We start from the raw sequence: 17,537 nt of genomic DNA, 5'->3' as shown, positions 1-17,537 counted from the left end.
GAACTCTTGAGGTAGTTGCCCCCTACCACTTGACGTATGGCCTTAGTCATATTTATAAACCCTATAAAGGGTATTGGATTAAATTTTAAGTATTTTTTTATTTCGATAATACCTTCCTTAATTATATTATATTTTACACTTTCTTTTCTAAATGCCAAAATTATCTCTATCAAAATTTAAACCCACAAAAAAAGAAACTCATATAAAAAAAAAATTCATAATTCTTTTCTAACCGATCTCTCTATCGCAATCTTTGCCATCAATTCATCACCATGAACAATTAAATCACAACCCCTCTCTCTCTCGCCGGATTCATCACCCTCAACCACTGCCGCCAGATTCCTCACCATCAACAAAGGTTTTTCTAATATTAACAGTTGTTTTCTAGCCGCCGCAACGCTCAGGCACCATACTAGTATCACATATGGCCACATGATGTTCAGTTGTTCACAAATGATAAGTGGTAATACATATTTGACTGTCTGTTAATATATTTATTTTAGCAATGTTACCTGACCAACTATTATTTTGGTTGTTGTTTGTGTTTTAATAGTTAAAAGAGTATAAAATAATTTGTTACACTATTTTTTCATGAAGGAAATTTTTTTAATGAAAATGTTATTTTATGAGTAAACCTTTTAAAGCGTAACCAAAATTCAATCCTTATTAGATGTGCGTATTAAAGTTAAAGGTATAAGCCAATTATCATTCTGTCTTTCAAAAAAGTATATATTTGTTTTTTGTTATTTAATTATCTAACTTAATTTATTACTGAGTATAATATAATCTATGCTTTATAACTTTTAGTTATAAAGATACCAGTTTCAAGAAAGTATATCTACAAAATTAAATGAACGTTTCTTGATACATAAACAACTAACCAATTAACCCGAGTTCAACCCGAGCTTATAAATAAAACTTTTGTAATATTAAGTTATGTCGATATTTAAGAACTATGAGATAGTTCAACCATATTCATAATCTCGAAATATTATATCTTATATTTTGAATGTATATTTAGCTTATTAACCTGCATAATATGCAGATAATTTAAAAATCTATTATGATAAAACAATTTATATGATGAAAAATTAAAAGACCATGTATAAAATATTAGAGTTTTCAAAGGAAAATAATTTTTTTTTATATAGAAAAGAACATCATAAATAACAAAAATAAAAATTATATAAACTTAAAGAAGAAAAGTGCTTATAATATCATAAGAAAATTAAATAAAAAAAAACCTTAACTTTAAAAAGAATTTAGAGATGACAATTAAGCTATTTTAATTTTTTTTAAATGATAATTTTATAACAATTGTTTTATTATTTAATATAGACGGGTTGATTGATAATATTAAGACAAAAATAGATGGTGATATTATATTTAAAAATTTACATATAGTCGTTTAAAAAAAATTTAGATAATTACATTTTATTTTACATTGGACTTAAGCAAAAAATGAAAGATATCATAAATCTATTAAAAATAATTTAAACTTTTTATAAAATGATGTCATAAATCAAGAAAATAAAAAAGATATAATTGATAGAGATAAATGTAATAATGACAACTAAGCATTATTTAAAAAATCATGATGTCATTAGAATTTTATTTTATTTATATAAGAGATTTTTTACTATAGCACTTTTAACGAGACATATTTAATCATTACCAACTTAACGATGATTTTTATTAAACAACAAATAAATATAAAAAGGAAAATGATCCGTACTGCACCTAAACTTAGGTCTTGTCACTTTAAAAAAAGTTACAAATTAAACCTTTGAATTTGATAAATATACATAGCCCCTGAATTTTACATAACCTTCCCCTGAATTTTACATAACCCCTACTTTATCTGAGATAGGTACTGCATGTTTTGCCTAACATTTCTACAATATAAAAACATGATTTAGGTAGATTCAAATGAATAGTTATGAGGACGTACGCTGTGAAGATTATAACTTACTAGAGGATTAAATTTGATTTCGACAATAAATGAATGTAATAATGAAAATTTAAATTTGATCTAAGGCTGCAATCAAATATGAAAAACATGGATTGTTGTAGCCTTGTAGGTTACTTAAAAGTTAACTACTAGATGTATACCTGCAAAATGAGACTACGTTGGCGGCAACAATGACGGATGGTAGTGGCGGCAACGAGTGATAACGAAGTCGATGGTGGCGTGGGTGGAGACAAAGTAGAGTGATTATTAATGTAAAATTTTTTTATTTACAAACGGTAGTGTAGTTATATTTTATGGATTGAAGGATTTATATTATAAATTAATTTATTAAGGGTATTTTAAGTAGTTTATTGAAGGTGCATACCGTAACTTAAATATTTCTGTTATCTATTTTGAACATTCTTGGTTATAAACATCAAACTTGGATAAATGGTTAACAACCTTGTCTCTGAGACAGAGGTCAAACGTTTTATTACTATGTCTTGCGAGACCAGAAGTCCTTAATCTATAAGTAACCTCTCTATACTATACCGTTATTGAATATATATATATATATATATATATATATTATCTATATAAACAAATTATCTTTCTTAAAATTTAACATTTTACCTTTAAAATTTCAAATTTACCCTTTTAATCTATATTACCATCAAACACTTTATTCCTGAAATTCTAAAAATACCTTGAAAAAAACCTTACGCGTGTCCCTTCCCTTAAGTTGCTCACATAATATACCAAAAACACACACATGCATTACCGAATTTAATAATCAATCAACATAAAAACGTCACTCTAAAACAACAACGGCAGTAAGAAACACTTGAGTTAAATCATACATTCATGTAATAACACGGTACAACTACTTAACCAACGTTTGTTTCCTATGCCCCGCTGCATCACACGGGTACAAGGCTAGTATATATATAAATATATAATTGGTTATCGTCAAGATCTTTTATTAAATATTACTTAGAGAAGTTTGAACTGAACATTAAGACTAATCGGACTACGTACTAAGCCATCATTGAAGTGCACATTGTTTACTTATCGGACTAAATTAAGCTTTTTACAATTTAAAACAACCAATATACATGATCGATTGTATTAACCGGGTATATTTGTTACACATTTCAAACATTATTCTCTTATTAGGTCATCTTCATCAAAATGTTTACCTATATCGAGACTTCAACTTGATATGCTTTTTAACAACGTTAAGATAACTGACCACTAAGTCACGATAGCTGTTATATTAGTTATACGACTCAATATTTTGTATAACAAATTAACTCAACCATATATACATGCTCGTATTAAAGGATTATTATTAGCCATCGATCGGTTCAACCCGTCATTTCAAAATTAGTCCTATTCGATATCGATCGATCCACACATGTGGACGTAATTGGCATGCTTGAAATTAATCAACATGTATATAGGTGGTAGTTGGGGCATATTTAAACCTCTAGTCGTCCTTATTGGTGAGTGTTACTATATGTAATAATTATGAACTCCCTCTCGCTTTATAAATATTCTACATCAACACATTCATGATTCATCAAACATCATCAGAATCTAGTTCCAAATATTCACTTCCACTTCCTCCCCCCAATGGAGTTCAATCTTTTTCACATTTTCGCACTTTTTTCCGTAAGTATATACTATTTTTATATATCTTTCATCAACATCATAAAATTTTGGTTATCTCGGTATGTGTGTATGTAGTTTCGATTTTTTAGCAAGTCCATGCTATTGATCATCCAATAAGAAGGGTTCCAATTTTTTTTAAATGAACTATGTTAAGTTATCATGTATACTATGTTGCATGATTAAATCTTTATATGTGTACAAACTACAAAGTAAAGTTTTCGGTTACAAATCATCTCCGATTATGACGTCTTAAACTTTGATGTGTTTTAACGCATATGACCGTAGAAAGTTTTGATTTGGTTTTGGCTTATGTACGTACAATGTGGTACAAATTTACCAAAAAAAATTTGTTTTATCTGAAATAACCCCAACTTTGTCTATATGCGGATGTACGTGTTTATATATACACAGATACATACGAATCCGTCTATTCACACACCCATAAATTCGGCAAAACACCCACTTCTTGGTAAGTATTCCGTTATATGTCCGTATTAAAACTTTGACCAGAAAAGTCAAAGTACCATTCAGGAAGTATCAGTACAAGTATATGCTTACCATTATGGTGTGTGTTTATACCAAAGTATTCTTGTAGCAAGATCCATACATTATCCCATGTTTGCTATACATGTCATGTTTTTTGGCAAAAGTGTTTGATTTATGACATTTATTTGTGGTTGGTGTTTAATTTTTATAATATATCAGGTGGCACTTGTAGTAGGGGCTCATGCAGTGACTCCTGATGTTTACTGGAAATCTGTTTTGCCAAACAGTCCTATGCCAAAAGCAGTCTCTGATCTTTTACCAGGTTTATTATTGATTAATTCATTCCTCTATATATAATTTATTGATTAATTGCTTCTTGTTAGCTTATAAATTGTAAAAAAAAAAAAAATGAAAATTTTTTTTGTTATAATTTTTAGAGTGGGACGATGAGAAAAATACTGCGGTGGGAGTTGGAAAAGGCGGTGTAGCAGTGAACACTGGAAAACCAGGGAAGGGAACATATGTAGGTGTTCATAAAGGCGGTGTGGCTGTTAACACTAAATCACCAGGAAAAGGAACTAGCGTGGGCGTTGGAAAAGGAGGCGTCGGTGTGCATACTGGAAAACCAGGAAAACGGACAGATGTTGGTGTTGGCAAAGGCGGTGTGGCAGTGCACACTGGTCGCAAAGGGAAGCCCGTTTATGTAGGAGTACATAAAGGATACAGTCCATTCGCTTATGTATATGCTGCATCCGAGGATCAGCTAAAAGATGATCCAAATGTCGCTTTGTTTTTCTTGGAAAACGATTTGCATCAAGGCGCGGAAATGAATCTACATTTCACCAAAAATGAGAACCAAAAAGCAACATTTTTACCTAAAAAAGTGGCTGATTCGATACCCTTTTCATCAAACAAACTTCCCCAAATTTACAATGAGTTCTCTGTTGAACCAGAATCAACAGAAGCTGAAATTATGAAGCAAACGCTTAACGAATGTGAGAACAAAGGCATTGAAGGTGAAGAAAAATATTGTGCGACTTCATTAGAATCCATGGTCGATTTTAGTACTATGAAACTAGGTAAAAAGGTAAAAGCAATTTCTACTGAGGTAAATTCTAAAGTAAACACCCCGTTACAGAAGTACAAAATCCAGGTAGCTAAAAAACTGGCTGCAAAAAAGGCTGTGGTTTGCCACAAGCAAAACTACGCCTACGCTGTATTTTACTGCCATAAGACTGTCAGTACTCGTGCATATGCGGTTTCTATGGTGGGTACCGACGGTACTAAAGTGAAAGCGGTTGCAGTTTGCCATACAGACACTGCAAAATGGAACCCGAAACATTTGGCCTTCCAAGTACTTAAAGTGAAACCAGGAAGTGTTCCAATTTGCCATTTCTTACCCGAAGATCACGTTGTTTGGGTTCCATACTAATAAAGTCAGCAAGAAAACACATAATACCGAGTGTGAGCGAGTATGTGCATGTGTATTTTCAAGTATATCTATAAAGGACGAGTAATAGACTATTTGTTAAGGTAAGTTTGGTTTATCATCAGTATCTGTAAAGCGACGAAATAAGTATCGGTTTACTGAGTATTTGTCTATTTGAGACATATAAACCATGTTATACAACTTTGTTTATGCTCTTTTGTTAGGATGAAATGTATTGCATCTCAAATTTATATATGAATACTCGTGTGATTGATCATTTTGCTTCAACAACATTTTTTTGAGTTTATTAGATTAGACCCGCTAAATAGTTCAATTTTGAACTTGACTGGACCGGACCAATCACTATTATCTACAAATAGTGAAACGAAAACATGTGTAGGATTCAGTTAGTACAAACCAGAACACAATTATAATGCTCAAAACTAGGAGTATATTTTTATACTACATCAAATTATACAAAACTGCCCTGGTCGAGTATGCAACCATTAAATAACCACCATTTACATATATGTACATCAAAAGAATAGCTAACCTTAGATTTGATTAATTTATCAAAACCAGAACACAATTATAATGCTACAAAAGAGGGTTACTCGAGTATGCAACCATTAAATAACCATCATTTACATATATATACACCAGAATAATAGCTAACCATATATGCCATCCACCAATATCTACTCTTTGCCCTTGCCTCTTCCGCTAGTTTGTCCCTATACGACACTCAACAAATGATCGAGATTAGCTATAACAACGTCAAACAACTCTAATAAGCCGAGCAAAAGCCCACATAGTCTTAACATATGTGGCCTGCGACCACTACATCTCAAAGAAGAGAAATAATTGCATCATCATCATCATAGCCATATGCCTGTTACTTTGTTCTTCTTATAACTGTAGTCCCCAATCATTTGTATATGCATGACTAATTCAAACGAATTAACTGCATATCGGCTAACCCCTATCAACACTAGACTTTTCAATGGATAATCATATCTCTTTCAGTTATTTATAGCCTTAAATCATCAAACGCATATCAGATATTTCAACTACCTATTTACTGACACCTAATAATTCATTCGCTATAGACCATGAGTCAAGTGACACATAATAATTCAGTCATTTTCGGCGTACATAGCTTAAAGATAATGACACAAACTAATTATGGGTCATCTCAGCTACTTTTTGTATTATACAAATTAACTTAAGTTAACAAGATATTAGGTAGTTGCAAGTGTAAGTATGTCTTTCCCGTTAAATAAAAAGAGTTAAAACAACTTTGTGGGTATTTCATAGACACAAAAGGGCCATGGAAAATTTTACTTGATTTTAACCATTTAGCGTGATAAAAGAAATCAATCATTAGAAAATTGAAGAGGGGAATGACAAATTAAAACAATATGTAAATCCAAATATCAACCAACAAAAGTTAGACTAGAAAAAAAGAACAAAAGTTGGACTAAATAAAAATAATCCATCATCATTGTATATGCTCTTTGAGAAGTATTTGGGGATTCACTTTTAGTAATATACTTTGGTTGCGATCATACCAGCGCTAATGCACTGGATCCCATCAGAATTCCGCAGTTAACCACGCTTGGGCGAGAGTAGTACTAGAATGGGTGACCCTCTGGGAAGTCCTCGTGTTGCAACCCTTTAAAAAGCAGCATGGTTGGATCAGTGGTAAACACTCATGCCTCTGGAGACAGAGGTCATGGGTTCGATCCTCATCCCATGCAAAGGTTGGAGGGCCTTTTCTACCATTTATGTAGAAACTGGAAGCAGCCTCTCTACTTTGGTAGAGGTAAGGTTTGCCTACATCTTAACCTCCCCCATACACCGTCGAGGTATTGGGGCTCAAAACCCGCAGAAGGCGGCACTGAGCAGTTACTTATTTTTAGTAATATACTTTGCAAAGAGCTTGGGCCCAAAACTGCGTGGGACTGGACTACCTGTCCAAACATTTCGGTCCGCCATGTGTTTTTAATCTGTCATATCCAAAGAGGAACACAGACAAACTAAACAAATAAGGCTTCCGAGACGTTTAGGGTTGGTCAGTGGTCACTTTAGACTGAAACTCTGAAGTGCTACTTATCTATACTCCTTTATAAAGAAAATTGACCCCCTCCTTAAACTTTTAAGAACTTGATATGTTTAATTTACCATACATCTTAATACATCCCTATTTCTACTTGAGTAAAATACCTGACTTTATTAAAATCTCTTTGTCCGTCAAATATTTTTTTTGTTTGTTAACTACCATACAAATAAAATTTCCGATTAAGTATTTGATTTGAAATTAACATTGTCACAACACCTCGAACGTTGTCTATTTTTATAGCTGCAACGCGTGACACCCATCTAATTTGCTTAAACTATAAGAAAGTATCGAACTATTTAGTATTAAGTGTCCATTTCTAATAAAATAAGAAGATAATTAGTTTTCCAAAAAAAATTTTTTGGTTGTTTATCAGTCGTAAAAATAAAGAATAAGCCAATAAACAATCTAAACGGCCTTTAGTATCTTCGTTCTCATCTTATAAGTTTAGCAATCGGGCCCATCTAGCCTAAATTTCTGGCTCCGCTTATTCCAAAAACCCTTTGAAATCGCCGGTCTAATTTTCTATACTAACTTGTATCACTTTCAAAAATAAAATTGGTGCTTCTTTCAAGTTGGGCTTTTTTGTAACCCATTATTCTCTGAATTTGGGCTTCTTTATCAACCCACACCAAGTATTGCCACACTATGCAACTACTCCTAAGTCCTAAACTACCATTTCTAATGAAATTTATTACAGTTCCATTGTCTTTTCATTTTTGGACTTCCAGTGTTGTTGTTCTGGTTTGGTTTTTTGTTACATCCATGGTAATTTTACATTTTGGTTTAGTAGGCGTGGCTGGTTATTAGCATCTAAACATGTAGATTACACAACAATAATTATCAAAGTGTCTCCATAATTCTTGACCTTTGTCAAAAGTTCATCACATTCATGAATGTATAATTGCCTTTTTTGGTTTATGCAAAATTCCCCCTTTCATATATGTAGTAGGTCCAGAGTTAAGTTTGTACTATAACAGATTGACCAAAAGACACTTTGCCAGCATAGGTGAAGATGATCATATATGTATTCTTGTTTTTAACAATTAAAATTAAAGTTAAAACATATCGATAAACTACATGAGCCTAACGAAAACACAACTTTTAATTACTCCATTCCCCCGAAATTAAATGTTCACATTGAAAAAACACAAAGTTGTAGAAATTCACAACCACTAAATTGAATAACAAACCTAAAAAGGATTATTCGATGTTTGATACACTGTCAAAAATGTGCAATATGTTACGCCCCACAGCTATATCTGATCATGGACAAGGTAAACATATACTAAAACACTAAGATGACATATATTAACCGAAAGAACCCCTATTTATATAGTGGTTGGCATACTTGAAGCAGGTTAACATATAGGTAGGTTGCCCAGTGGTCCTAATAGGTGACGAGTGGTAATGAACTTTTTCGCATTCTATAAATTGTACATCATATCAAACCAAATGATTTAGATATTCAACTTCAGTTTCTCTCCAATGAAGATTAATCTTCTCCTGGTTTTTGCACTTTTTTCTGTAAGTATATATAATAATTCTTCATATATGGTCCTTAATTTTTGGGTAGTTTATTAACACTAAAACTCTATAATATGTTTCTGCAAACCAAATGATCAGAGAATTCATAGCTTTGGTTTCCTGACCTTGTGATACAAACAAAAATCGTTGTGCACAAGCTACAAGTATTGTTAGGAGTGTTTCTCTAACATTATGGCATCCAAATTTTGAGTCATGCTATAAATATCCCTCATATGCGTGTACATAGACATATTATGGTGGGCATGCTGACAAATGGTCATCAACGACTCGTTTCACAAACTGTCAGACCTTCTCACATGTCTATGTCTCTGAATTTGCGACAAACTAACAAACTTGGGCAGAAACTCGACATTATGAAAATTAGAATCCTCAGAATATTTAGTGTTTCATTTGAATTTTGATCCTCGCTTGCTACTTGTGTATATGTTTGATTATTTTGTTTTTATATATTTTGTTATGTTTAGTTATTTATTGTTTCGTTATCAGGTAGCAATTGTGGGAAGTTATGCAGTAACACCTGAAAGATACTGGAAGTCTGTTTTGCCAAACAGTCCTATGCCAAAAGCCGTCACTGATCTTCTATATACTATAGGTTGACCATTTTTTGGTATTTTGTAATATCTTAACTATGAAATTATAAGTGCGGAATTATTAGAATGAATTAAAGAATTTGCAGAAAATATGATTGTTATTACATTTTAATTGTATAATTACAATGATATATATACAATAATCAAGCTAACCGTTTCCTAACAACTTTACACCTAATATTTACAATACTAGTCCCTGTAGTTCCAACTTGATACAAAATAAACTTAAACTTATACTTTCTGTATACCCCCCTCAAGTTGGAACTTCCTTTAAACCAATCTTTCTACTCAAAACAGAATGCTGCATCTGACCCAAGGCCTTAGTCATTACATCAGCCAGTTGAAGATTCGTGGGTATATAAGCTGTTTGCAGGAATCCATCTTGCACTTTATCTCTAGTAAAATGACAATCTATATCCAAATGCTTGGTACGATCATGATAACAAGGGTTGGCTGCAATTTGTTGAGCTGCCTTATTGTCACAAAATAAGGTGACTGGAATCTGCACATTGATGCCTAAATCCTTCAATAAATAAGAGAGCCATATCAGTTCACATGTTGTTGCTGCCATGCTCCTGTATTCAGCTTCTGTAGATGATCTTGAAACTGTTGCCTGTTTCTTAGTCTTCCAAGATACCAAAGAATGTCCCAAAAATATACAATACCCAGTGAGAGACTTTCTTGTCATGACATAAGATCCCCAATCAGCATCACTAAAGCCTGTAACCTTTAGATTAGACTGCATTGGATAAAACAATCCTTTTGAAATTGAGCCCTTTAAATATCTCAGTAAATGCATTACAGCTTTCATGTGAGGCAATTTAGGACTTGAAACAAATTGACTAAGATGTTGAACTGCATATGATATATCTGGTCTAGTCATTGACAAATAGAGCAGTCTGCCCACTAACCTTTGATAGGATTCTGAATCAGGAAGACTCTCCCCTTCATCCAAAGACAATTTAAGGTGAGTAGGTAAAGGAAATTCAACAGGCTTAGCAGCAGTCATGCCTGCATCCTTTAACAAATCCAGAATATACTTTCTTTGATTCAAATATGTCCCATCATCAGTCCTACATAACTCAATACCAAGGAAATACCTTGCAAGACCTAAATCCTTAATGGTAAACTTTTTATCAAGCTCAGCTTTGGTGTTTCTTATTTCAGAATCAGAATTGCCAATAATTAATATATCATCAACATACACCAAAACAACCGTAAACACCTCCCCTTCTCTTTTGACAAAAAGAGAGTAATCATTCTTTGACTGCATAAATCCCAATGAGATTAGAAATTTAGATAGTTCTTGGTTCCACTGCCTAGAAGCCTGTTTTAACCCATATAAAGATTTATTCAATCTGCAGACTTGATTAGGAAGTGCCATTTTATACCCTTGTGGAGGAAACATATATATTTCTTCATCCACAAAACCATGCAGAAAAGCATTATTTACATCCAATTGATGTAGAGGCCACCCCTTGGCAGTAGCAATAGCAATCAATACTCTAACAGTTGCAGCCTTTGCTACAGGGGAAAAGGTATGTTTGTAATCCACTCCTGGCTTTTGATCAAAACCTCTAATTACCAACCTTGCTTTATACCTTTCTATGGTTCCATCAGACTTGTACTTAATTTTGTACACCCATTTAGATGAAATTGCTTTATGACCCTGTGGTAATTCAGTCAAAACCCAAGTATCATTTTGTTCTAAAGCCTTGAGTTCCTTATCCATGGCTTCAATCCATTCAGGATTTTGAGAAGCTTGATTATAGGTGGAAGGTTCATCAGTAGCAAGAACATGGGCTAAAGAAGCAACATAATCTGGAGTATAGGCTTCAAAATCAGAATTCTTAAAAATAGGATAACTTGGCTTGGTGACAACACATGAAGCAGACCCCTTCTTATTAGGAACCACAAAGTCCCTTAACCAGACTGGGGCAGTGGTACTTCTTGCATATCTTCTGATAGGGTTAATAATTTCTGGCCCACCAGATTGTATATTAGCATTTTCTTGAAAACCATTTTCAATACCCTCTTCATTTCTTTGATCACTAGCAATCATTTGCTTAGAAGAAACATCATGTTGAACATCAAATCCAATATTAACTAATTCTTCACCAGTTTCTTTTGATAAACTAACCATTGGACCCTTGTGATTGTACTGATGAGAAGTACCAATTTGTTTCTTAAAAGGAAAATTTGTTTCATCAAAAACAACATCTCTGCTAGTAAATACTTCTTTTGAATCCAAATCATATACCAGATAGCCCTTTTGACCAGGAGGATATCCCAATAATATGCACTTATTACCTCTAGGATCAAACTTATCTCTATGAGGTTTAGGATTAATAGCATAACATAGACATCCAACAATTCTCAGATTTGTGTAAGAAGGTGGTTTTCCATGCAACATCTCAAAAGGACTCTTCCAATTCAGAATTTTCATTGGCATTTTATTAATCAAGTATGTAGCAGCTAAAATACAATGCCCCCAAAATTTCTTTGTCAATCCTGCATTCATCTTAATTGCCCTAGCAGTATCCAATAAATGTCTATGTTTCCTTTCCACCCTTCCATTTTGTTGGGGTGTATAAGACATAGATTTTTGATGCACAATTCCTAAGGACCTCAAAAGAGATGACACCTCACTATTTACTATTTCAGTCCCATTATCAGAACGAATGAACTTTGGTCTTTTAGCAAAATGATTGTGAATAAAAGAGAAGAAATTAGACAGAATAGAACAAACTTGGTCCTTAGTGTGCAAAAGATAGGTCCAAGTACTTCTACTAAAATCATCAACAATAGTGTAGAAGTAATGTGCACCATTAAGTGCAGGAACATGATAAGGACCCCAAAGATCCACATGGAGCAACTCAAAAGGAATTGAAGATTTAGATTCACTTCTTGGAAAAGGCAACCTATGTTGTTTGGATAACAAACAGGTATCACACATAAAATGAGAAACATCAACATTTTTGTAACCATCTACATGAATCAACTTAGACATAGAAGTATGACCAAGTCTAGCATGCAACAATTCAAAAGGAACATTAGAATTACTAGTAACTTGATTAACAAAACTAGTAATAATAGGCAGCAATGAAGCAGAGAAGTTGACATGAGATTGAGTTGTTGAAGGCTTGCAGATGTAAAGTTTCTTGTGACCTTTCCCAACTGTGACAAGTTGTTTAGTTGAAAGGTCCTGAAAAGCAAACCAAGTTGGACCAAAAATAGCAATTAATGGTTGAGAATTCAATAATTGACCTACTGATAACAAGTTAACCTTGAAATCAGGCACATAAAAGACATCTTTCAGAATAAGAGAAGGATTAATTGTGACTTGACCCATTTTGGTGACTAATTTGATAGTACCATCTGGCAGTTTGACTCTAATGAGATATTTGAGAGTTTTAATGGACTCTAGTAAATGCAAGTGAGGTGTCATACTATCTGTAGTTCCAGAGTCAGTAACCCAGTCCTTATCTATATCAATATCCACAACACAAGAAAGAGCATAAACTCTTTCATAGAAATCAGCAGATATACCTGCATGTAGCTTAGAAAGGACCAGCCAAATCCACATTAGAAGTCATCACCATGTTCTTTTCTTGCATCATCTTCATCATCTCAAAACAAACAGCATCCACAAGATTCTTGTCAAAATCACTCTTTTGCTCATTATGAATTTCATTTTCATAGTTAAAATCAAAAGGAGAATCCTTAATTCCAATATCAGCACCAACTTGAGCAGCCATCCTGTTGACCTTCTTTCCTTTCTTACCTTTGTACCAATCAGGGTAGCCAAGCCTCTCAAAGCATTGTTCATACAAATGTCCATCTTGTTTACAATAGGTACAATTCTTTCCTTTGTCAATCTTGAAATCTCTCTTCTGTCCCTGATTATATTTTGCATATTGTTGGTTTGTAAAATAAGCAGTGGGATCTGGATTAGTAGTGGTGACCTGTTTTTGTTTCTCAACTTGTTGGACAATATAGTAAGCCTTGTTGATAGTAGGCAGAAGATCCATGGAGAGTATTTGATTCCTTACAGACTCAAAACCATCATTAAGCTTCATCAAGAATTGCATCAATCTTGTCCTCCCTTCTATCTCCTGGTATTTCTTAGTTATACCACAAGTACACTCCTGCATTTTACCACAAGTACAGACTGGAATTCCATGAAGACTAGTCAATTCATCCCAAAATTTCTTTATCTTATTGTAATATGCAGCAACAGATAAATCACCCTGACTCACTTTACTCAATTCCCTCTCAATGTGATAAATGAGAGGTCCATTACTCTGACCATACCTTTCACCCAATTCTGTCCAAAGCTCCTTGGCAGATTTAGCATATAAGAATGCTTCTGACAATTATGCAGTCATTGAGTTCAAGATCCAACAAGTGACCATATAATCACACCTAATCCACCTCCCTAAATCCTCATGAGCAGCATCAGGTTTAGGAGTAGATCCATCTATAAACCCTAATTTCAATTTGGCGCCAAGAGCCATTTAAATAGTTCTACTCCATCCAAAGAAATTACTTCCATTAAAAGGTACATTAGTCAACATCATGCCAGGATGATCAGAACTAGTTAGAAATAAAGAATCATTTGATTGAGATTGAATCTGATTGATCGGAGGAACAAAATTACCAGTAGCAGCCATTTTTATAGCAGAAAATGACCTAATTTCCTAATGGAAATAATAGCAATCAATAAAAGTAATAGAAACAACAATTAACGATATCAAGAAGATGTATCACTAGAAGGTGGCCGGAAAACCGAAATCAAAACCCTAACGATCTTGATTACACAGAAATGGTGATTATCCGATATTCAAATCGCCGGAATCTTCATCGGAGAAGAAGATTCATGACGAACACCTCGTTCTCTGATACCATATGAAATTATAAGTGCGGAATTATTAGAATGAATTAAAGAATTTTCATAAAATATGATTGTTATTACATTTTAATTATATAATTACAATGATATATATACAATAATCAAGCTAACTGTTTCCTAACAGCTTTACACCTAATATTTACAATACTAGTCCCTGTAGTTCCAACTTGATACAAAAAAAACTTAAACTTATACTTTCTATATTAACTGTTTCACTTTGTTTGTAATATATACTTATACTAATTTTTGAAATTAATTTGTTGAGTTACAGGACAGAATGAGGAGAAAGTCGGGGTACAGAGAGGAACTAACGTGGGGATGGGAAGGGGTGGCATAGGCGTGCAAACTGGAAGACCAGGGAGACGGACAGATGTTGGTGTTGGAAGAGGCGGTATTGGGGTGCATACTGACCCCAAGAGGAAGCCAATTTCTGTAGGGGTACATCCAACACGAAATCCATTTGTGTACCACTATGCTGCCTCTGAGGATCAGCTCAAGGATAGCCCGAATGTAGCTTTCTTTTTCTTGGAAAACAACTTGTATCAAGGCCAAGAAATGAATCTGCAGTTCATGAAAACTGGTGACCAAGAGGCAATGTTTTTACCTAAAGCAGTTGTTGATTCGATACCCTTTTCATCAAAGAATCTTCCTCAAATCTACAATGATTTTTCTATTAAGTCCGACTCGTTGGAAGCAGAAAATTTGAAATAAACACTTAGCGAATGTGAGAACAAAGGCATTGAAGGTGAAGACAAATATTGTGCGACTTCACTAGAGTCCATGGTCTATTTCAGTACTACAAGATTAGGTAAAAAAGTGAAAGCATTTTCAACAGAAGTAAGGCCTAAAACAATTACCGCTCTACAAAATTACAAAATAAAATTATGCAAAAAGCTCACTGCAAAGAAAGCGGTGGTTTGCCATAAGCAAAACTATGTGTATGCCGTGTTTTATTGCCATAGAACCATCAGTACTCGAGCGTATGCAGTTTCAATGGCTGGTGCAGATGGTACTAAAGTTAATGCAGTGGCAATCTGCCATACAGACACCGCAAAATGGAACCCAAAACATTTGGCGTTTCAAGTGCTTAAAGTGAAACCAGGAAGTGTTCCAATTTGTCACTTTTTGCCAGAAGATCATTTTGTTTGGGTTCCATATGAATAACTTAGCCAGAAAAATACACATACATTATGTGAGTATGTGGCTTTTCAATTATCTATAAGGTTGATTAGTTGTGGGACTATTTAGTCATGTGTTGTTGCAACTTTCTTTTATCATAATGTAAGATATAATATATATACTGTTTTCGTAGTAATATATATATGCGCATTATATAATGCGCATTATATAATGTTAAACTTTAGTAAGACAAAACTTTTGCATTAACTTTGAAACATCCATTTTCCTTCATTCTAAGGACGTTGCAAAATATTTTTCCGCACCTTCGTTTCTTTTCTGCTTGCATAGACCGAGTGTCCGCTTCATGATTTTGGCATCTATACTGAATCAGGTGTAACTCTTGAGTAAGATTCTTTGACGGAAAGGGAACTGAATCTACATTTTTTTGGGGTAAAAGCTTTTTGGTCCTTTTTTGTGAGATGCATCATTATTTCTTTGCCTGATTAGCCCAACTGGACATTTAATGTCCTTATGTCTTTCAGCCAAATATTGGTCACGGTTTCAAAACCTTTGAAAGATATATTGGGAAGTCTTTGCCAATGAGGTGGAGCATGGGGGTTTTCTCTAGTATTAGCTAGTTTCCTCCAGAACGGTAGTGGGACTTCCACCGCCTGTCATGCCCTCGGATTGACTGTGCTGGTGACGTGGTCGACCTCTACCGAACGATGAAGAGGCATGCCCCTGAGTCCAATCACCACTGCTGTTCAAAAAAAAATTTCTTTGCCTTGATACATCATGTTACGATTGACTAGATAGTTATCTTCAAAGTAGGGATGTAAACGGTTCGGTTCGGTTCGGTTAGTTAGAAATTTTGAACCGTTTTTCGGGTTTCGGTTCGGTTAGTGAGAAATTTTGAACCGTTAAGTTCGGTTACCCGCAAATCGGTTACCCAAAAAAGTCGGTTAATTTCGGTTTTATTTTCGGTTAACCATTTATTAAAGTTATGCTAATATAAAATTTAAGTTTTCAATTATAATAGTCAATTTACATTACATTAATTATTTTTTTATATGTATAATAGTTATTTAACTAAATTAATATTTTATTTTATAAATATATATTTAAATATACATTACATCTAATTGTGAATTATTTTTCTCTAACTCTATATTTATACAATGCAAGTTTCTATTTAAGAGTGTCATGATTTACTACTTAAAATGTCTTTTATATGATATTATTAATATGTTTGGTATCTTAAACAAAGTGAACAATTTTTTTTAAAAAAAGTATATATATAAGAAATTTACTTAGAATATCCAAAATTAATCATAGATTTTGAAAGAAAGTTAGTAAAATTATTAATATTTTAGACAACGAATACAAAAAATTAGTTAAATAAATATGTAAATGATGGATTCATGTAATACATATATGTGTAAATATACATATATATGATTAGTAGGTCTTTTACCCGCACGATGTGCGGCTAATTAAAATATCGTTAATGGAATATACATAAGAAAAATTATCTAGCTAGATGTGGATATTGATAATTAGTAAAAGTGTTTTGTATTAATTTATACAACCTTATCATTCGTTGGATTGATAAAAATGTACAATTAATTACAGGATTTTCAATTTTGGTTAAAAAAAATAAATTTTTACCTAAAATAAAAAATTTTAAGATCTATATATCATTTAAAAAT

The 17,537-nt window shown here is 33.2% G+C and overlaps 1 protein-coding gene, 1 non-coding gene and 1 pseudogene across 2 annotated transcripts; all 3 read left to right on the top strand.

The window, feature by feature from the left end:
- Positions 1-3,520: 3,520 nt before the first annotated feature.
- On the top strand, positions 3,521-5,817 carry LOC122581280 (BURP domain protein RD22-like). Its single transcript, XM_043753479.1, has 3 exons — positions 3,521-3,625; positions 4,331-4,433; positions 4,549-5,817. The coding sequence occupies exons 1-3, from the start codon at positions 3,587-3,589 to the stop codon at positions 5,541-5,543; spliced, it is 1,137 nt and encodes a 378-aa protein (XP_043609414.1). The 5' UTR covers positions 3,521-3,586; the 3' UTR covers positions 5,544-5,817.
- A 1,280-nt stretch (positions 5,818-7,097) lies between these two features.
- On the top strand, positions 7,098-7,216 carry LOC122584130. Its single transcript, XR_006321478.1, has one exon. It is a non-coding gene; the product is annotated as a 5S ribosomal RNA (ribosomal RNA).
- Positions 7,217-9,147: 1,931 nt separating this feature from the next.
- LOC122583695 lies at positions 9,148-15,873 on the top strand (annotated as a pseudogene).
- Positions 15,874-17,537: the final 1,664 nt, after the last annotated feature.

The sequence above is a fragment of the Erigeron canadensis genome, chromosome 9, assembly GCF_010389155.1.
Source record: "Erigeron canadensis isolate Cc75 chromosome 9, C_canadensis_v1, whole genome shotgun sequence".
In the NCBI taxonomy this organism is placed as follows: Eukaryota; Viridiplantae; Streptophyta; class Magnoliopsida; order Asterales; family Asteraceae; genus Erigeron; species Erigeron canadensis.
Note: the sequence above shows the minus strand (reverse complement) of the source record. Positions and strands in the feature narration are given on the sequence as shown.